The sequence below is a fragment of the Engystomops pustulosus genome, chromosome 4 (assembly GCF_040894005.1).
Source record: "Engystomops pustulosus chromosome 4, aEngPut4.maternal, whole genome shotgun sequence".
NCBI lineage: Eukaryota > Metazoa > Chordata > Amphibia > Anura > Leptodactylidae > Engystomops > Engystomops pustulosus.
In genome coordinates this window covers 109,012,145-109,035,051 of record NC_092414.1, presented here as the reverse complement: position 1 = coordinate 109,035,051, position 22,907 = coordinate 109,012,145, and the positions used below count along the sequence as shown (strand labels likewise).

General features: G+C 39.6%; 1 protein-coding gene across 4 annotated transcripts in view; it reads left to right on the top strand.

The window, feature by feature from the left end:
• The window catches only part of ZNF800 (zinc finger protein 800), a 27,209-nt gene extending 4,302 nt beyond the window's left edge, over positions 1-22,907 (top strand). For 2 of the 4 annotated variants that reach the window (XM_072147037.1, XM_072147038.1), the window contains exons 2-6: positions 5,541-5,632; positions 5,775-5,874; positions 15,714-15,809; positions 16,693-16,836; positions 20,077-22,907. In XM_072147037.1, the coding sequence (XP_072003138.1) occupies positions 5,582-5,632; positions 5,775-5,874; positions 15,714-15,809; positions 16,693-16,836; positions 20,077-21,719 (2,034 nt within the window). In that variant the 5' untranslated portion in view covers positions 5,541-5,581 and the 3' untranslated portion in view covers positions 21,720-22,907. The remainder of the gene's footprint in view (positions 1-5,540; positions 5,633-5,774; positions 5,875-15,713; positions 15,810-16,692; positions 16,837-20,076) is intronic. The other 2 variants (XM_072147040.1, XM_072147041.1) reach the window with 1 other exon arrangement.

Here is a 22,907-nt window from a genome sequence, read left to right as displayed (position 1 = left end):
AGCTTCACAATATTAAATGTGTATCTTCTTTCCTAGAGCAGCTCGGTAAAAAAGCCAATGCAGACACCAACGCTTTATATAAATATACCCCCTTGTGTTTTAAGATAAGAATCCTTTATTAGTCCCACAGTGGGGAAATTCACTGAATAAAATAACTTATGAAGTTCGCAAATGCGCTTTCGTCAATGAGAAGCAGCTGTTTGTGTGATACGTCTGGGTGATAGTGATGACGAGCATGCATATGCGTGACGTCACTTGTCTCTCGAGGAATGCATGGTGCTAATTTGCATAACTTCAAAAGTTATTTCATTCAGGAAAAGCAAGGTTTATTGGATTATCAAGAACAGATCCTGCGTCAGCATGGATTCGGCTACCATCAGGTATGCTTGGTTTAAATCAGCATTTTCAAAGTGGTAGATTTCCTTTAACTTCAAGCCGGGAAAACCTGACCTGAATTTTATAGTCGCAACCATTGACTCTCTGTCACACTGCCATTTATTTTTAACGCAATATATTTGTTGAGGAAGACTTGGGGAACTTCGATGCCCAATGAGAATTTTGCTAAGGGTGCATGAACACAAACATGTGCCCACATGGCTATAGTAAGTTTGGCACACGTTGGCCACGCTGGAGAGGAGGAAAAGCGCTGCTCACCCCTCTTCTCTCCATAGAGAATAGTGGCGCATGGCTGTGCTTACGGCCTCTGCAGTTAATTTACATATTACTAAAATAAAGTTTTTTTAACAAGTTAGGTTCCAGGACTATTGAATTACAGATTAGGGCAGAGGCAGGCAGGAGGAATCCGGGAGTAGATCAGAAGCTATGTCTTTTCATCCTGCAGCCTCCGCCTCCAGCAGAAGGCTATGGGGAGTGGATGCAACTTATTGCATCTCTCACCACAGCCCCGCCGAGTGCATACGTTGCTCAGCAGGAGGGAGGACCCTTTGATTTGACTTTCCATATTAGGACAGTGACACACTCGGGGAACGCCCTGTTCATCAGCAGCAGCCAATCAACGGCTGTTGCAGATGTACACTATTCCCCCCACATTCATGTGGGGTCCCCAGGAGACATATCCCACTGTATAGGCATCTTCCTGACGTGTCATTACAACAAAATTTACTAAATTAATATATTTTAATACTGTGGGCTGAGCAAGTTTCTGGTTGACGGACACTTCAACACTTCCTATATGGTCCTACACACTTGGATATTTCTAAAGGGAAAACTTGTTTGGACGATCAGAAATGTGAAAGACATTCAAATGTGGCTGAAAATTACCGTAGATATGAAGTGAAACATTAGATCAGGAGCAGGAGGGATTTTTACCAGTGAAGAAAAAGTCTGTTGCACATGGACTGTAATATTAAACAAGCACTTCCATTCATTGTGCATCCTGGGAATATTTGGCAGTAATTCTCTTGATAGTCTCTGATGGTATTTATGTTGATATAAAGGTAAAGGCACCTTCAGGTTTTATTGATGCAGTATTTAGAGCGAAACCCAAATGCGGATTAAATAGGGGAGACATATAGTACATAAAGGACAGATGTGTGTCTTTTTTTCAATGCTTTCTTGGAATCACCAAAACACATTTCTCATGTAAAGGCTACTCATGGAACAAAAGGAATTGTTAATGTAACATGTAAATGCAAATTGTGGGTATATTAATAATATAAATTCTTTATATAGCGCAGAATATGCAGCGCTGCACAGAGCTTGCCAAATCGGTATATTATTGAATTGCATAAACATGTGATTCTTGCATAACAAGATCACATTATTTAGAACGCAGTAGTAATACAGTAAGTGACAGGGCCACTGTGTTTGATGTTCCTGGTGATCACATAATCTCTGGGTGCCCCTTGGGGTGGCAGAAACCCAGACCAGTTCTGCCAATATATATTATAACGATAAGGAGATGCCCCATTTACAATGAAAACCTGCTGAGGAAATGGATAAATAAATATTTTTAAATCTCCTTATATTGTTCTTATATGTACCTCCGGTTGACATGTGAAGATACTGGTTCACAGTCTTCATTAATCTCCCCTGCACTGCTAGGGAAGTGTGCACCATTTTTTATTTTTTTTTTTTTTTTTGGTGCACTTATGGTAGTTTATGCTGCAGAATTGTGGAGCATGTCAGTAATAAATTTAGCACAAACTCCGACTAAGCACTAACACACCCCTTTAGATGGACAATTTCTCACGTCTTGTCGGACACCGCGCAGAAACGTTATAAGCAAGAAGTTTACATGTTCTTTTCAGTGAAAAGTCGCATAGAAAACTGGCATACACACTTTAATAAATGTGAACCATTGTGGGAAGATCCTGTGCACCGGGTTGGCTAAAATGGACCTAAGGACTTTCAGACTGTGAGAAACTATATTCTCTGGTTTGGTGAAACAAAGATTGAACCTCTGCTAACTAGACCTTAAAGGGAACCTGTCACCAGCCCCATTGCTTCTAAACCACCAAACATACCTTTATATAGGACCTGTAAACCTGAAAAACGGCACTAGGAACTGCTCAGAGAGCGGTCCGGAGCTTCCGGTGTACAGCACATCAGTGTTAGTTAGCGTTATCGGAAGTTTCCGATAACGCTAACATTGTAACACTTCTGCATTTGTTTTAGCACTAGGAGCTGCTTTACTCTAGTAAGCTGCTCCTAGTGCCGTTTTTCAGGGTGACAGGTTCTCTTTAACTGGTTTACAGCTATGTCTTTATTAACTTGTCCGGATAAATGTTTTATTCTCGTACCGCTACCGGTCAAGGGGGTGGGGTGTAGGGAGCTGCAGTCAAGCAGGCAGCCACCCTCAAGACTGCCTCATTTGAAAATCCCCGCATTCTTCCCTATATTGCGCATGTGCAGTGCGGCTGTCCTCTCCTCTCCAGCTCTGTGCGTACCTGGAGGGAGAAATGTACACTGCGTGTGTGCCACCTGCCACTTCATCGCTGCGTACCTGCTAGCCGGGCGTCCTAGCACATGCGTAGTGTTCGTTTCTTTCTCCAGGTACGTACAGGGCTGGAGTGAAGATGACAGCCGCACAGAGCATGACTGGTATTTGAAATGTGACCGCAGGAAGACGAGGAGGTGCAGAATATGGGGGGCAGGGCCCGAATCAGCTATACGGAGGTACAGAGAAGGAGGTTACTGAATGAGGCGACCTTGAGGGAGGCTGTCTGCTTGACTGCAGCTCCACACATTCCACCAGCGGACTTGTGGCGGACAAGAATAAAACATTATTTTTCCAGGTGAAGGCTGCGGTGGCAGTTAATAAAGACATAGCTATAAAACAGTTAACTGTCTTACTGCTGTCAGTGCTGGTCTGTTATTACAGCCCAGCCCCCGACACTAACACTCAGTATTGGACAAACTCTAATACTGGGTGTTTGACCCCTTAGATACCGCGGCAAACAGGGACCACAGTGTTTGAGCAGGTGCAGAGTGTGTGAGCTCACTCTGTCGCGCATCACATCCGGCGGTAGAAATCCTGGGCCGATGGTGTCAAAAGCAGCCAGGGCAACCCTCAGCTGCCTTTAGTGTCTAAAGTTAGAAACAAAGACACATACATTTCGGCTTGAAAGCAAGAGAAATAATTCAGCGGGCTGCATCCGGATGATTAAAAACTTCTTAGGTTTTTTATGGACGCGTAGTCCAAGGCAAGTTTTGCCATGACTAAGAGTGTCGGATGACGCTAGAAACGCGTTGGCCAGAGTAGGCTAACCTCCATGTTTTGCTGTGCTGTGACTACAACGGTGGTCGTCTTTTTATCTGCTTGCCTTGGACTATGGGTCCATAATAAACCTAAGAAGTTTTTAATCATCCAGATGCAGCACGCTGGATTATTTCTCTTGCTTTCAAGTCTCACGCAGTGGTTCGTGCGGAATCCGTGACGTGCAGCGCTGGTTGAAGTCATCGGGTGAGCCACAAAAAATTTACAATATTTATCCTTTATTCACATACATTTCGGCACTTGTACCAACCCTGACTATTGTCCAAACTGACAGTTTTTAATAATCTATGACATATTTAGTTTCATCAAAAAGTTTTCTGTACAAATAAAATCTACAGGTCTTTATGCAGAAAATAAGCCCTGCCATAGCAACATTTAAAAAAAAAATGTAGTAAGTTATGGCGCCTGAAAGGCAATGATGAGAGGTTTTTTTTTCCCCTTTACAAGGATTTCATTTTGCAAATTAAAATAAATGTATATTTGGTATCGCTTTATGCATTTTGACCCAGGAAAAAAAAATTCTGTTTAAGGTTCTATAAAAATAGCAAAAAAAAAAGTATACTTTCCTTGAAAATCACAGATGGTGATTGGATACTGGGAAAAAAAAACTGTGTGATTAAAGGAAACCTACCACTTCCAATCGTTCTTCTAAGCTGCAAACGCCGTGCACCAGCTCAGGTGAGCTGTTGCCGGCGCTTATTTTCGCTATGTTTTTAAACAGATGTAAAGCGTACAAACGCTTTAGAAATCTATATATAAGAAATAGATACACCGCAAAATCAGTGCGGTGCGGTGAATCTACTTTATATATAAAGATTACTAAAGCGTTTAAACGCTTTTACATCTATTTAAAAAATAACAAAAATAAGCGCCGGCACCAGCCAACCCTGAGCTGGTGCACGGTATTTGCAGCTTAGAGGCACGATTCCAAGTGGTAGGTTTCCTTTAAGTCATTACTCTACGAATGGTGCTGATTTGGGAAAAAATACCTTTCTCATTTATGAGCATGGCCAGGACAGAAAATCCAATTACAAGAAAGCAGGCAAATCACAATCTTCTTAAAAAAAAAACCAGTTTGTAATATGTTAATCAGCTTTAAAATGAGCTGTAAACGAGCTAATATTAAATTCCAGTTAATTGTCTGAATTCTGATGCCTGTTGTTTTAAACTATGTGAGCACATCCATAAAAGGAACTTCTTGTAGATTCCTTTGGTAGAAGCCTTTTCTGCAGTCTAACCCCTGCAACTAGATATTGGTTAAAAATAGACTGGAAAGTACCTAAAGTAGTATATCTAAGATGCACCATGATATTATGCTCAAGAACACTAAAAGGTTGTGTCATGGTTACAGAGGTCTTGTTCATTTCTCTTAAAAGAGGCGTCCCCTCTAATAAAAGGAACCGATAAATTCTTAATTTGCTGATTGGTTGGGATCTGACTGCTGGAAACCATTCAGAGAACTAGGGATCTCTTATACCCAAAATTAATTTAATGCTGGTTGCACATGTTTGGTTACTTGTTTACTTCTATGTGTACGCTGGAGATGGCAAAATAGAGTCCAGCAGCTCTGGCACTATCAGATTGTATTGGAGTACATTTGCAACCATCTGCTCCATTTATTAAGGGATACAAAGGACCCTGCTCTTTAGATCATTGTGAGTGCCAGCGTTTTCACTCCCCAGATTTCCCCTATGAAATTTTACATTTCATGCTTTTACTTCTATATCAATCCTTTGGAACTTCTCTTGGCAATAGTCGTCTCTTTCCTGGTGACTACATAAAATATACTTTTTTCTTACAGTCTATCGCAGCAAGTATAGTAATTCTGCCTTAAATTTAACCATGGATAAAAATTCCGTAACCCTTCGGAAGACACGCTATTTGCGCAAAAAGGTATTAACCAAATTTATCCATGTTTCCTGCATCCCTGCATGTGACGTCAGCTTGCATGTGTGTATTTGATGTATTTTTTTTTTTTGCAATTGGTAAAACTTAAGAAAGGAATCGGATTTCAACATTATCATTTCCTCAACAGACTAAACATGACATGGAGACGGAAGAAACAAAGTCATCCACTCAAAAAATATCAAGAGACAAGTCTTGTCAGACTGATCACCATGGTGGTAGTGACTCAGGTACATCACCTATTGTTGACCTCTTTATGATATGGCCGTATTCCCCTGTGACTTTTTTTGCATATTTTGGTGAAGGAACAGCAGCCCTAACTAAGTCTCTATAGCATCTGAACAGGTATTGAGAGGTGGCTCCCCTTGTCTTCCAGATGTAGGATGCAGATTAAAGCATAATACACTGCAAAACAATTATACAAGGAATTGGAGACCAAAAAAGGTTAATGGAATATTTAAAAAAAAATGTGTACAAATTCAAAAAAGAGAATGAAACATCCATAAATGTATGCATTGTTTCGCAAAAGCCACATATTTATGTTTCCCTCACTGCACAAGGCTTTGTTTTTCTGGGACAAATTATATATATTTGTTGATTTGACTTTCATTTATATTTATGTCATTACGATAACACTGGTTTCAAATTAATACATCTGTTACATTTGACACAAAAAAATCTGCTAAAAACCTGTTTTGCATTTTCAGCCTTTAACTTTTTATTTTACTGCCAATTAAAGGAAATCATCCACTAAAATGAAACCACACATACTTGCTTATCGTCCTCTTCTCCAGGATCCTGGCTCTTGTCTTCTGTAAGCTTGACATGCCGGGATCACCTAGAAAACAAAGTAGCACAGGGACAAGATGTCCGGTGCTACGGGGATACTAATTATGCATGTCCTCAAAACCTCCCCCGCTCATGCCTGCGTTCAAGCCTCTTGTGTGACATCACCTCTCTTTCTCATGCTCCCAACATAAGTAGAAGTCCGGAGCACCAGACATTATAAGTTTGTTTTCAATTTGATCAGGGCGTGTCAAGTCTAGCGACGGACAGTGCCAGAATCAAGATGAGGAAGAGAGGAGGTGAGTATTTGTAGGTTTTTTTTTGTTTGTTTTTTGCAGTGTTTTATTGCCTTTAAGTTCACCTGTAAAGGTTAGAGAACAGTTTAGGTTCATCTGGAAATTTCAACCAAAAGTTGTTTATCCCCAACTTTACCCCACTATCATCAACAGTGTAAATTTTTCATAAATATGTTGGAATAGATCAAATGTAACCTATTTACTGCTATCTGTAAAGAAGTCCTCGGCAATCTCCGTCAGCTCCATAGAGATGAATGAAGTGGAACAGACATGCGTGGTGACCTGCTCTGCTCAATTTTGGGGAGCGAAGAGGGGTCTGACGGAGGTACCTCGTTCTCATGATCTATGCACAATCAGCAAGTTAGGCCCTTTCCTATGGATAGGGCATATCTTGTTTCGTGGGAAACCCCTTCAGGCTTTGCAGTCAGGGAGACGTTCCTAATCGGTGATTAAAGGGGTTATCCGGGTTTAAAAAAAATTTTATGTCCGGGCTGGGGAGGGCTATTTAAACATAATAAACATGTACTTACCTCCTCCGGTGCTGCCGATGTCCCGCGCCGCGGCCGGTCTTCTCCGTGCGCCGGTTTCATTACACCGGCGCACAGGGAGCTTCCGGCCGGCCGGAAGCTCCCATGCGCACCATCTCCCAGCGCTTACAACGCTGAGAGATGGGGACGGATGGGAGGAGCCGTCCACATCGCGGACCAGAAGCTCCCTGTGCGTGGCTTCCGTGCCCCTGTTTGTTTACAGGGGCACGGATCGAAGTGACCGCGGCGCGGGACATCGGTAAGTCCATGTTTATTATGTTTAACTAGCCCTCCCCAGCCCGGCCCTAAAAAAAAATTTAAACCCGGATAACCCCTTTAACCACTGTCCCTGTTTGTACAGTCATGTGCTTTCAGTCACTGACAACACTGGTTATGTAATTACGCATGCATTGAAGTAACAACCTGAGATTTCCACAAACATCTGCTGACCATCTATGCCAGTCTGGCTCAAGTTCTACTGTATCATTAAAAAAAATAGAATGGCACACCATTTCCTGTGTGCTGCACCCTTTAATAATATCATATAGAGAGGATAAGGAATTTGTTTTATGCCTCTCTGCTTCTGTATTTCTGACAATGTTATTACATTTGGAAGGGATGTAGTGTACATAGTGTAGTTTATGGTTTCCTGCTTTCAGTTTCTGGACAACTTATTTTTATGCAATGATTTTTTTTCTCACATCACTGTATCCTTGTGTTATTTCTTTGTATATAAAAGGCATATTGATATAACCATATTTTACAGAAAAATAATATCCACATCACACTACTGTTTGTCTAACAGACCAGTAATCAATAGTAATCAGCGATTCACATATGTAGTTCTCAATGACAGCTATAAATGCAGGATCAGTTTTTACTGTTCACTTGATATGACAACCCATTTTCCTAATATATTTTCCATTCATATAATCACCTAGTTGAATAAAGTCAAGAGGTGGGAGTTTAGCACTGAAGTTAGCTTTCCACATCTTTAGACTGCACAATTCATTGTAATTGACAGCTCTGCATCCAGGCACATCACACACTGACATGGAGAGGATGTTCTAAGGTGAAGGACCCTCCCCCATGAACCACACATAATACCTTTTTTAGATGTCTTTATACATTTTCCACTAGTGTCTCTATCCAAGGGATAAGAGCCACCATTCTTTAAAAAAAAAAAAAGCCTCATTTATGTCCTCTGTTCCAGTCACAGACTCGCGGAGCTGCAGTATACAGTCAAGCTACCTTGTCTCCTCACTTACTAACACAGCTAACCCAGGCTCCCTCATGGATGAGACAAACATGTGACTCTCTAAAGAGAATTCTTGAGGGCAGTGTGAGGTTGATTTCTCTTCGCATAGCCAGGCCTCTCCCAGCCCCCCCAAGGGAGTGATTAACGATGTAGCAGGGTTGTGGCAAACACAACCACTGTCTTCAGGGCAGTGGAGTCGAGTTGGTGACCATTTTGATGGAGTCAGAGTCCGAATAAAATGGACCGACTCCAAAACTTTTTAATTAGTTTAAACAAATATTCAGCACATACTGCTTTAATCAGAATTTACGGAAATTTTGTAATGTCCTACAATGCCTGTTCTATTCCTGGCATCAGTTTTTACAGGGGCATCTTCCAAGGTTTAAAAGTATTTTTATTCATAACACAGCTATAAAACTACGTGTTTCGGCGTTGGACCAATGCCTTCATCAGGTTAAAACCAATGTATGTACAGCAAGTAGTGGAATCAAGTTCACATTTATATCTACAAACAAACCTCATTTTGACCATAGGAAATACGTCAGAGCCTCCATGTCGTGGGATCGCGTTATCATAGGATGAATAGGATCCATCTCTTCTCCCCGTTTGATAAGTTCTAATCGGAGACGGGTTTTCTATGTCTATACTGTTTTCCACATACCATAAACAATAGAAATATATAGCTATAGCCATCAGGCTGTTCAACAAACAAGGCCCAAACAGAAGTAACCTGCGCCCCCCCACCTAACCAGTCCCTGCAAGTCCCATCCACAGACTAAACATCAAACTGCCGATCATTGCTTGTCTCTTTTTTTGTCTTTTTATCCCCCTTTTTGTTCATTTATCCCTAATATTATTGTTGTCATAGTTTGTACTTCACTCTCTGTACTCTCTCTGCTGCTGTAACGCTGTGAATTTCCCCACTGTGGGACTAATAAAGGATTATATATATATATATGTGTGTGTGTGTGTGTGTGTGTTTGAATGATTTGGTTGAGATGAACGTGCCTGCACATCATGCACATGCATTGCAGTGAAGTTCCTCCCTTACTGATCAGAAGGGAAAGAATGTCTGCATTTATCTTAGAACTGCTAGAGTGATCAGCAAACTGGATTAAGCCAGGATTGTCCCATATATGTTCTTTCTGTGTACTTCTTTATGTTTTCGTTTGCTTTTCCTCTGAATTTTGTCTGTAGAGGTTAGCTTCTCTGATGAATTCTATACACTATACGTATAATATGAAGGGGAAACTGTTTTATATTAAAGTGATAATTCTAAGGTTGTATTCCAGTAAATAATTCTTATGTTCTGCCTAAATAACTTAATATTTTTTATATCATAATGGTGATAAATGGCATTATTACTGTAAATTTATCACTTAACTTGTTTTGTGGAAAACCCCTTTAAGGCCCATGTGTACGTTCTCCACGGGACATACTGTTATTTCATGTTATCATATACAGGCGGTCCCCTACTTAAGGACACCCGACTTACAGACGACCGTTAGTTAAAGGCAGACCCCTCGGCCCACTGTGACCTCTGGTGAAGCTCTCTGGATGCTTTATTATAGTCCCAGATTGTAATAATCAGCTGTAAAGTGTCTGTAATGACAGCAAAAAATTTGGAAACTGCAATTGTCACCGGGGCAAAAAAAAAAAATTTGTCTTGAACTACAATTCTAAAGTATACAGTTTCGACTTGCGTACAAATTTAACTTAAGAACAAACCTCTGGATTGTACATAACCCGGGGACTGCCTGTACATACGTGAGATAGATTTTGCAAAGGTTAGGGAGTAAAAATCCCTAAAAGACATCACCCTGGTCACATGACATGAATTGCTGAATGATGTAGCAGAGCTCTCTCTCAGTGTTACAGCAAGACAGTGTGTAAAACATTTGACACAGTATTTCCTACAGAGCTGTATATGTTTTGTAGTTAAATATTTGCAGACGGTCCCTAAGTACGTAGCGGTCAGACCCGTCAATCAGGATTAGGGAGGCAGAGCAGTGCAGTGAACACCCCTTCATTATCATTGAACCTATCTTAGATGTGATGCATGAAAGTTCACAAACTGATTTTATGTAACATTGCATACATGAAAAGGAACTGTTTATGGAAAAGGGCAATGATTTTAACCCCTTAACAACCAGTCCCTTTTTTGTTTTTGCATTTCCATTTTTTTATTTGGCACCTTCAAAAATCAAAACTTTTTTATTTTTCCATGTAAATAGCTGTGTGAAAGCTTATTTTCTGTGTAACATATCACACTTCATAGTGACAGTGTTCGATATTCTGTCCTGTGTAATGAGAAGCGGGAAAAACATTTCTAAATCCATTTTTTTCTTGTGGGCTTGTTTTTTTTTGGCTTTCACTGTGCCCCAAATGACATGTCTCCCTTATTCTTTGGGTCAGTACAAATACTAAATGCTAAAGTTTTATTGTGTTTTAATACATTTAGAAAAATAAAACGTTCTGTACAAAAATTTTATTTTGCCATCTTCCAGCGGTAAATACTTTTTCACACTTTGGTGTACAGAGCTGTGTAAGGTGTAATTTTTTGCGAGATGAGGATTTCATTGTTACCCATTTGAGGACTGTACAACCTTTTGATAAATTTGAATTTTATTTTTCATATGTTGCAAAATGGCGAAAAATTACTGTTTTTAGACATTTGGGTGCTATTTTTCGTTATAGGGTTAAATGCTGGGAATAACCATTATTAATTTTTTGATTGGACATTTTCGAACGTTGCAATAATGAACATGTTTATGATTTTTCTGTTTATTTTTATATCGGTTCTAGGGAAAAGGGGTGATTTGAACTTTTAGATATAGATCTATATATCTACCGTATATACTTGTGTATAAGCCAAGTTTTTCAGCACAAAAAATGTGCTGAAAAAGTCCCCCCGGTTTATACACGAGTCAATATAACAGTAAAAAATACTTAAAAAATAATAAACTTATATACTTGTCCTCCGGTGGCCCCGATGTGCAGCGCTGCTCCCCCGATGTCCGCGCTGCTTGTCTTCAGGCGTCCGCGCTGCTTGTCTTCAGGCTTGCGCGCCCGTCTTCTTTCTTTTGCTGGGCGCCGCCATGTCTTTCCCCCGGCTGGTGCCTAGTATGATGTCAGCAGCGGCGCATCATACTAGGCGCTGACTGGGAGAGAGCAATGGCGGGCGCGGAAGCCTGAAGACATCGGGGGAGCAGCGCTGCACACCGGAGGGTGAGTATATAAGTTTTTTTTTTTTAATACTGGGAGCAAGCTGTATACCACTGGGAGCAAGCTGTATACCACTGGGAGCAAGCTGTATACCACTGGGAGCAAGCTGTATACCACTGGGAGCAAGCTGTATACCACTGGGAGCAAGCTGTATACCACTGGGAGCAGGCTGTATGCCACTGGGAGCAGGCTGTATGCCACTGGGAGCAGGCTGTATGCCACTGGGAGCAGGCTGTATGCCACTGGGAGCAGGCTGGATGCCACTGGGAGCAGGCTGGATGCCACTGGGAGCAGGCTGGATGCCACTGGGAGCAGGCTGTATGCCACTGGGAGCAGGCTGTATGCCACTGGGAGCAGGCTGTATGCCACTGGGGGCAGGCTGTATGCCACTGGGGGCAGGCTGGATGCCACTGGGGGCAGGCTGGATGCCACTGGGGGCAGGCTGGGCTGGCTGTATACTGGGGTGGGGGTCTGTGACCAATGCATTTCCCACCCTCGGCTTATACTCGAGTCAATAGTTTTTCCCAGTTTTTGGTGGTAAAATTAGGGGTCTCGGCTTATACTCGGGTCGGCTTATACTCGAGTATATACGGTATAAAAATAGAGAAATTAGCAGCACAGTCCTTTGAAAAAATTATAATGGGTGCTATCCTACACTCTCACCATACAGAGTCCAGAGATATCCAAAAAATAGAAAACGGCAGCACTCCAATTAGTGGAAATAAAGTGGTGTTTATTTCACCTCTTGCAACGTTTCAGCTGTATCCAGCTTGAAAAAGGCTGGGATACAGCTGAAACGTTGCAAGAGGTGAAATAAACACCACTTTATTTCCACTAATAGGAGTGCTGGCGTTTTATATATATATATATATATATATATATATATATATATAATATATATACCGCATATAAAACGACCTGGTGTATAAGACGACCCCACTACTTTCCTGTTAAAATATAGAGTTTAAGATATATTCGCTGTATAAGACTACCCCTTTTCCAACGCATACAAAACGCCGGTAAAAATTTTTAAAAAAACAGATTTGAATTTAACATGGTCCTTGTTTTTATTTAAATTCTTATGACATGCAGGTATATAGCAGGAAAACTGTCGCTCATAAACATAAGGCATACAACAACAACATTACCATCGTCCATTTTACTGTAAATGTTACCATACTGTACCTTAAATTTTTATTTTATTAAATATTCCATGCCATGTACTCAAAAGCGGGAAAAAAATTCCAAATACAATGAAAATGGTGAAAAAACGCATTTGCGCCATTTTCTTGTGGGCTTGGATATTATGTCTTTCACTTAGCGCCCCAAATGACATGTCAACTTTATTCTTTGGGTCGGTACGATTAAGGGGATACCAAATTTGTATAGGTTTTATAATGTTTTCATACATTTACAAAAATGAAAACCTCCTGTACAAAAATTATTTTTTTGATTTTGCCAACTTCTGGCGCTAATAACTTTTTTATACTTTGGTGTACGGAGCTGTGGGTGGTTATCATTTTTAGGACTGTACGACCTTTTGATCACTTTTTATAGATTTTTTTTATATTTTTCAAAATGGCAAAAAAGTGCCATTTTCAACTTTGTTGCGTAACTTCCGTTACGGGGTTAAACACATTGAAAAAACGTTATCATATTTTGATAGATCGGGCATTTTCGGACGCGTCGATACCTGATGTGTTTATGATTTTTACTGTTTATTTATATTTATGTCAGTTCTAGGGAAAGGGGGGTGTTTTGAAATTTTAGGTTTTTTTATTATAATTTTTTTTTTTAACTTAGTATAAATAAAAATATTTTTCAGACTCCCAAGGGTACTTTAACCCTAGGTTGTCTGATCGATCCAATCATATACTGCCATACTATAGTATGGCAGTATATGGGGTTTTTGCTCCTCATTCATTACAATGTACTATCAGCACATTGTAATGAAGGGGTTAAAACGAAATAGCCTCGGGTCTTCGGAAGCGCCCATGCCTCTTTTTGAGGCTGCCGGCAGCCATCGCTGTGAAAACACCCGCGATCGGTGCTAGCACCTATCGCGGGTGTTACCGGTAAGCCTTTGCTGCAATATGCAGCAAAGACTTACCGGCTATGGAGAGGGCTCAACCCGTGAGCCCTCTCCATGCAGCGCGACCCGACCACCGCTGTGAATACACGGCGGGCGGTCAATTACCGGCGTATAAGACGACCCCAGACCAGACAGAAGATTTTTCTGTCTTCAAAAGTCGTCTTATACGCCGGAATATACGGTATTTATATCTATATATAATATTCTTTTCTTTTTTTCTATTTTTTTTTTTTTTTAAGACCTCCAGGGTCAATTAAACCCTGATCGCTTCTACCATATACTGCAGTATTGCAGTATATATCAGCTTTGCTAGTGGACTCTTCACTTAGAGACCAGGCTGAATGACTACTATAGACTCTTACAGGGGGGAGCAGAATCAATCCAATATGGCGGCACACATGCTTGCTGCAGTCATACGCTGTGTGTCTGGAAGGGGTTAATCATGTTATTTTTGTGAAGTATTTATTTTGGATGGGTACATTTGAATGCCTGCTTCCCCTTAAAGGGGTTCTCTGGGGACAAAGATTGACCTCACTATACCTTATCTCCCCACACTTATCACTTTACTAATTCAGTGTCATTAAATCTTCTGCCCCCTTTTCATGAAATCAAAGTCATTTCTGTGCACTGCCAGCTCCTGCTACACTTACAGTTTCCATAGAAACGACCTGTATACTGTCTCTGCTCTCTGGTCTGACATGTGCAGTCAGCTTCTTGTTCCCTGCTGTGGGGATGTGACTGCATGTTCCTTTGTATGAAGAAGCTATGCTGACCAGGGGGATTGTGGGAGATGTAGTCTTTAAGCAGAGTGGGGGCAGCCATCTTGGAGTTATGCAGTCAGTGAGCTGTGAAGTGACAAGTGAAGGAAAACAAAGCATACAGCTCAGGGTGGTGAGGTAAGGGTGTGCAACTATGATATATGCAAAAGAACTGGTTAGTCAAAAAAAAAAAGTACATCTAGTGACCGGAGAACCCCTTTAAGGCTACATGCACAAATATCTGGATAATTCTCATCCATGAATTGACTCCTGTGTCCACCTCGGCTTTAAAGGGGTATTCCGGGAATATGAACGTCTGACACAAAATTCCTTGATGATATAAATAAATGAGTACAACAATAATGTCATTTGTCACAAAACGGAGCTTAAATAGTTTGATTTTATGATTTACAAAATTTATGGCCTCACTAAAGTAGGTGGAGTTATCACTAAGATGGCCGCCACTGGAAACTACAAGTTCCATGATCCTTTAGTTCTCAGTAACTCCTCCTCCCTCTTATGCTCTGCTCCCTGTGATGATGTAACAGGTTTTCTTGCTCCGTTACCATAGTAATGATGTGTAACTGCCATCACCAAAATACTGGCCATACTGGATGCACTGCAACCAACCCACTACAGCCAAACTTAGTGGTGATCACATGACCTGCCCAGGCAGGTGCAGGATATGTGATGTGGACATGTGACCAGCGGCCATCTTCTGTTCTGTGTCTGATCCACAACAGACCTCGCGGAGGAAATTAACGGACTGATTAAAGGGCCAGTAGCATTTTAATTCTTCTGCTAATTCTAATTTTCTGCTAAGGGGAGCACAATTTTAAATAACAACTAATTACATATTAGCTTATATTTTAAGTACCCATTTGTATATGAATTATGCTTATTCCTGGAATACCCCTTTAATAGATCCATTAAAGGCCAATCATATAGTGCAGGCTGTGTGCATGGAACCGGATTTGAAGTAATAAAAGTCACGTGTTAGTTGACCTGTTAGGGAGTGAAGATTTCTTGGCAGGGCTTTGGCTTTTAGTGTCTGAAATAACCAAATTTCTGTGCCTCAAAATAATATATTTCACTGAATGATGTGTGGTTTATTTTTTATATTGCAGACAAGGTTGTGGAGCCTGGAGACCCCCCTTTACTACAACAGCCTGTTCAGACTTCCAAATCTGGCATATTACAAATTATAGAATGTTTCAGATCTGGTATGTAGTGTAATATTTTTATGTTATTGTGTACTACTATAGTTATCTTTCATAATTCAAAATAAATCATTAAAGAAAGATAGTGATTTATGGTGATGTATTTTATGTGACAATTGTATGGAAATACAAACATTTTGGATATATATATTTATTAGAACTTAGAAGTGTAAAATGTTATTTCATTAGCAGTTTGAGGTTTATAGAGTAGTTAATGGGCTGCATGCCACCTTTTTTAAATTACAAATTGCTTGGAACAATATATTCTTGTTGTGGAATAAGAAATATAAATATAATGTACTTGTCAAGTCTCTAAGGGTCTATTTACTCTTTTAGTTGTACCCAGTAAAGCAAAGAAGTGGCACATCCTTGAGTTGTCATTTACCTATATTTCAGCTCCCATTGGCTCTTCTTTCAAGAATATATTTTTATGCCTTTTAACTAATCCTTAGTCCTTCTGCATATATGCTTTACTGGATTTGTTGTGGGACTGTCTGTTCAGTGTCCTATGCAGTGGGCACCTGATGACCATAGATAAGAATGAAATTAATGTAAATAACACAGCACTTTTAGCTTCATTGTTTCCGTTAGTACTGTACATATGCCTACTCTTATTCAACTTTATGAAAGTTGCAGAAAAGGTACAGTTTCGCCAAACATGTCCAAAATGGATAGGGGACAACTTGGTACAACCCCTGTTGTGGGTACAACCACACATGTATTCAGGAGAATACATGTGAGGATACAGAGGTGCCTTCACAATTTGTCTGCACGCACTAGAGATATATTCCCAACACTTTACTCTTTAGTCAATATAAGAGTCAGTTAGTCAATATATTATGTTTATCTATAAGGTTCATAAATAATTTTTATTTGTTTTCCATAGGCACCAAACATCTTAGGCTGATGCTCTTACGAGAAGTAGACACTATATTTGAGTGTAAGTCTTGCCGCAGCCTTTTCCGAGGATTGCCCAATCTGATCACACACAAGCAGTTTTACTGTTTAGCCAAGTTCCATGTGGAAGAAGGTGAGACTGTTACTTAAAAAATGGAAAAATGTTTTGCCTGTTTTATTCTAACCTCTTAACGCAGACAACCTTTTCTGTTTACTCCCCACTTCCAAAAGCCATAATTGGAAAAATGAAGTAGCCCAGTTTTCTTACAACCTTTACCCTTCAGGTTTTCACTGTGCTGTCTACAGAGATACTAAACTGATATTGTCATTGGGGAAATGTGTGGGGTGGGGGTGGATGGTCTGGGCAGCCAATTGTTAAAATAGTTTGGAAACCACTGCACCTCCGGTGTTTCGAGTTCGACCCCGGAAATTCACATCCCATTCCCTATAAACTTTAATTAAACTTTACTGTTACACATCTGCAATTTATAGCAGAAAATACCTATTGGAACCTGCTGAACACGGGTGTGAATTTAGCCATACTTTTATGTGTATTTAGTTATTAAAAATATTTGTAGTTGTAAGAACCTTGCAAGACAATTCTGAAGCAATCTTAACCCCTTCCCACTGTGCACTGTAATAGTGCGCCACGCATCAGTTGCGGGTGCATGGAGAGGGCTCACAGACTGAGCCCTCTTCATAGGCGGTAAGTATTTGCTGCATATTGCAGCAAAGACTTACTTGTAACACCAGCACTTTGCGGGTGTTATCCCGTCGATCGCCGCCGGCAAAGCCCATGTGCTGCCATCTTGGTGAGGATCGGCGCAAGGTGCAATTTCTAATGAATGTGGAGGAAAATCCCCATATACTGCCATACTGTAGTAGGATCAATCGGACAACCTAGGGTTAAAGTACCCTATGGGGTCTGACAAATAGTAAAAATAATAAAAAAAAACCCTAAAAATTCAAATCAACCCTCTTTCCCTAGAAGTCATGTAAATAACAGTAAAAAGCATAAACAATGTGTATGCCACGTCCGAAAATGCCCCGATCTAATAATCTAATCAAAATCTAATAATCGTTTTTTAACTGTGTTTAACCCAATAACGGAATATAGCGACCGTAGTCGAAAATGCCACTTTTTTGCCATTTAGAGAAATGGTAGCATTGAAAACGTCATCAAGAGTCGCAAAAAATTACAGCACCCACAGCCGAAGAATGAATACATTAATTGTGCCAGAAAATGGCAGAATTAAAAAAAAATAAATAAAAATTTGTACAGAAGGTTTTAATGTATGAAAACATTATAAAACCTATACAAATTTGTTATCCCCGTGATCGCACTGACCCAAAGAATAAAGTAGACATGTCATTTGGGGAGCCCAGTGAAAACCTTAAAATCCAAGCCCACAAGAAAACTGGGCAAATTCATTTCTTCACCAATTTCAATAAAAAAGTTATAGATTTTGAAGGTAGGGGAGTGAAAAATGGAAATGAAAAAATCACAAAAGGGCCAGGTCGTAAAGGGGTTAAACAAAAATGTTATTGATGTTTAAGTATTTTAGTAAATAAGTTTTATAACAATATTTTATAACAATACCGCCAACCAGCCCCCCTGTAGCATACCGCCAACCAGCCCCCCTGTAGCATACCGCCAACCAGCCCCCCTGTAGCATACCGCCAACCAGCCCCCCTGTAGCATACAGATAAAGAAATAAACTTAATACTCACCCTCCGTTGTCCCCGATGTTCGTCACGTCTTCCGATCCCCATCGCGGCTCCCGGCAGCTTCTTCACTCTTCTCTGGCCGGGAGATCGCGCCGGCTGTCGCACACTGTGATGCAGCGCTGTCGCCGCTGACGACATCATCGCATCACAGTGTGCGACGGCTGGCAGATCACATGGACGCGACTCTGCTGGCTAGAGAAGACAGAAAAGAAGACACGGGGAGCCGCCGGGAGCCGCAACAGGGATCGGGAGCCGCAACGAACATCTGGGACACCGGAGGGTGAGTATTATTTTTTTTTTTTCATCATTGACCCGTGTATAAGCCGAGGCAAGGTTTTTCAGCACATTTTTTGTGCTGAAAAACTCGGCTTATACACGAGTATATACGGTATGTAATGTCTACTAGTGCAGACCTGCTGGTAGGCAGCATGTGCACTGCTAATACTGCAAATATCATTATGCTCTACTGGTGCATTGGCGCGTTTGTCAGGACCCAACCGTCACAATGGCCCACCCCCCTCAAAAATGGCCAAGTGCAAGGTGGAAAACATGCTTTCTAGAAAAGTGGGGAGCAGGTTATTCGTTCACAGATATATAGGACAGACCTGTTAGTTAAATAAAATGAAACCTAGGAACATCTACAAAGAACTGGACATAGCTCTAAAGCACCCGAAAATCAGGGGGATGAAAACAAGACGACTATGTTCACAATATCCTTATCATAAAGTTAGGCTTTAGTAAGGGCTAGATTTTTATGTTGCTGTAGAGATTGTAAAATCTGTTTGGGCCTTTAATAAGGGAGAGTTCCCCTGATACATTCCTTACGCTGTAATTCCACACACAATTGTGTTAGTATCTATTCACTTAAGGAAGAAGTCACACAGGAGTCTTGTCTCTCAATCCTAAACTAGCATACAAGAAAACCAATGTGCTTCAGAGTAGATTAGAGTGTAGAAACCTGCGCATGAATTAATGTTTTCTTTATATATTTTACATGCTATTCCAAGTCATGTACTTGAATGGTATTGATTTCATTGAAGGAAATTATTATTGTTTGCTCCAACCCCAATTCTGGAATAGAAATACATTTTTCACAGTCCTGCTGCTACTTACTCACAAATGTATGTTTACACAGTTCTGGCAGTTTTTCTAACACTGCCTCCAGCTTTATATGTACCAAATTACCGGATTCCCTTCAAGTTTTTTGCCCAGGTGAAAAATTTCATCGTTATGTCTAATCACAAGGAAAAATGTCCTTAATTGTACATATTTTTTCAATAACAAATATGGCCCATGATTTTGTCACATTTTAGTTTGTCTAGTTCTATTATAAGCCTGAGAACAATAATTTTTCCTGTGTGTTGAAAAAAATGTAAATGGTTCACTTAGCCTTTTGAATATGGTAGTTTTCACAGATTATGTAAGTGTAAGACCAACATGCATGTAGGTTGGCAAATAATAATAAAACCATTGGTCCATGGCTAAATCCAGAAAAAAGGTTTTGGACAAATGCTTGTAAACTACAATTTTTTTTAATGTTTTCTTGCTATTTGAATCTCTTAATGTGGAGGTGGATATATATGTGAATGCTTCCTGAATAACATGCTACTCAATTTTGATTTTTAATGTTTATCTTTTGCTGTAGAGCCTCCAAATGGGAATAACCAGAGTCAAGTAGCTAAAGATGTAGCAGATTTGCGTTGCCCAAGAACAAATAATTCAGAGGTTGTCATACAATTAGAAGCCATCCAGACAAACCAGAATGCAGTGTTTCAGATTGTTAAGCCTGCTAGTGAAATGAACCTCAATGCCAATATGTCTGGCCCTGCTGATATTCAAGAGGAAGAGTCTGTTCCTGCCTCTCAACCATCATTGACTTCAGAAACAGAGACTGTTAGCTTACCCTCTGAGAATGCTAAAACTGAGGATGAGTCTAGTTTTACTAATGAAAATAATCTTAATGTTTCTAATGTTGTTGCAAGATCTATTAAGAAACCTAGCAATAGCAATCCATTTTTGTGTCGCATTTGCAAAAAAGATTTTAATTGTAGAAGGAGCATTCGTCGTCATGTTAAAAAAGTACACAAGAAAAAGTTGGAGGATATAAAGAAATTCATTGAGGTACACAGAAATATTCCTTTGTCATCTTCCAAAGGACTTGCTAGTATAATTCATTCAACAGGTAAAAGCTGTCATATATGCCAGAAATCATTTGCTACAAAGGCTAATACTAGAAGGCACATTGATGAAGTTCACAGGGGTATGAGACGAGATTATATAACAACAGAAAGTGGTACTAAACCTGCTAAAAGTATAAATCCTGATTTAACAACGCCTAAAAAAGAAGTAAAGACTATTCCCCGTAAAAAGAAATCTGCATCAAAGCCTAATTTTAGTCTTGCATCTTCTACTTGTTCTATTTGCAATAGGCGATACACCTCAAAATACTTGATGAAGAAGCATATGCAGATAGTACATAAAACAAATCAATCCGATCATACTAGATCCATTGACAGTCCTGTTGCCATCACAAATGGTAAAGTTAAACTTGAAGATGTCTCATCGAATTGTGGTACAAGTTCCCCTCAGAGTGAATCGAAAGGGGCAACATTGGACAAAAAGAGTACACCTGCCACAAAGAATAAAACAAAGTTGGATGTTGAGTCTAAAACTGGATCTTCTCCTACCAGTGACAAGAAAAAGGCTCGTAAGCCTAAGTTATCAGCAGGTTTTGATTTCAAGCAACTTTACTGTAAACTTTGCAAACGACAATTCACTTCCAAGCAAAATCTGGCAAAACATATTGAGCTGCATACAGACGGAAACTGCATCTTTGTCAAATTTTACAGATGTCCTCTGTGCTCGTATGAGACACGACGGAAACGTGATGTCATCCGACATATAACCGTTGTTCACAAAAAAACACAGCGTGCCCTGATTAAAATAACTTCAAACCTTGAAAGTCGAGCCATCAAAAAACCAATTGAATCTATTATACAGGATAAAGCTACAAAAAAACACCACAAACAAGAAAAAGGTAAAAAAGCTTCTTCCAAAAAAGATGCACCCACCTCCTACAGCAGAAAGGCCAATGGAGGTGATGCAAGCATTGAGGTGAAAGTGACCAAAAACTTTTCATTACTTAAGTGTAAAACTTGTGGTAAAGCATTTGCTAAAAAGAAAGATCTGGAGCAACATAAAAGGAATCACAAAGTGAGTTCTGGTAATTCAACTGCAGATGTGAAAAACAAAGGGAGAAGCACAAGGGCGAAAGCACCGGTTTCCTAAACACATTTTGAAAAGCAGTGAGAGATTCCTCTTTTCCAAGAGAATTCTCTTGTTCACGAACAAAAACAGAATTTGATAGAAACTTAGATTTTGGAGATTGGTATCTTTTCCCCCTCCCACCTTCTGTTCTCACTTCCTTACAGTGTAATATTATTTTATGTGCATTATCTGCACGCTGCAAAACAAAGCAGCCTGGCCTTGTAGATTTCTTGAAGCTGAACATTTTTAGTGCTACCTTTTTAATTTCTCAGTTTAACAATATCACCTTTAAGCTTTATATTTTGTAAATATGGAACAATACAATTGCGTGATGTAGAATCACTTTAGATGGTTGTCCTTTTGCATAAGTCAGGAAGGTTTCTGTCAAGAATACCAGTTTCTTTTCCCCAGAAGGTTATTATATTTTTTTCAAAAGGTTATGTGAAGGAATCACTTATTGCTTGAGATGCTCCTGTGTAATACTTGAAGTCTAACAACTATGATTTTTACATTTTCAGTTTTTAACATTAGTTTTCTGCTTTAAATTGGCCATGAAACTTTTGATATGAGAGTAATAAACTCTTCTGTCAAGGAAATATCAGTTAACATTGCTTTATCCATTGTATATATTGTAGCAGTCAGGTTCTTGGTCAAATATGTTTACTTTTTAGTTCACTGGAATTTTGTTCTTTCTTTTTTAGATGTGAGTGCATATATTTATATCTGTATATAAGTTATATACTCACATTGTAAAAACAGCATACTGAATTGTGTCCAGAATACCATAACTGGTAGGCATGATTAGTTTTGGTGTAATGTTACAATGAGGCATGTAGTGTGTGTTCATATGTGAACTTAACTTTCATGGCTACATCACATGCACCAATCCTGTTCATTTCAGTTCAGATTGTGGGTACAAGGACTTGCCAAAAGAAGGATGATTGCTATTGTTTGGTAAGCAAATTATATGCAACAAATTTACCTGTAAAAATCTATTTGTGTATAAAAAAAAAGATTGATTTGTTCTTCCATTTTTTCTTTTTTTTTCTAATTATTCTTCCTGGTAATTTATTAGTTAATATTATTATTATTTAGAAAAAAATAGATGAGTGGTTTAGTTGCTTTTATTGATTTTTTTTTTTTTTTTTTTTTCTTTGTCACCTTTTTATTTGAAATTCTTCTTTTATGTAATTAAATGCTTGACATTTA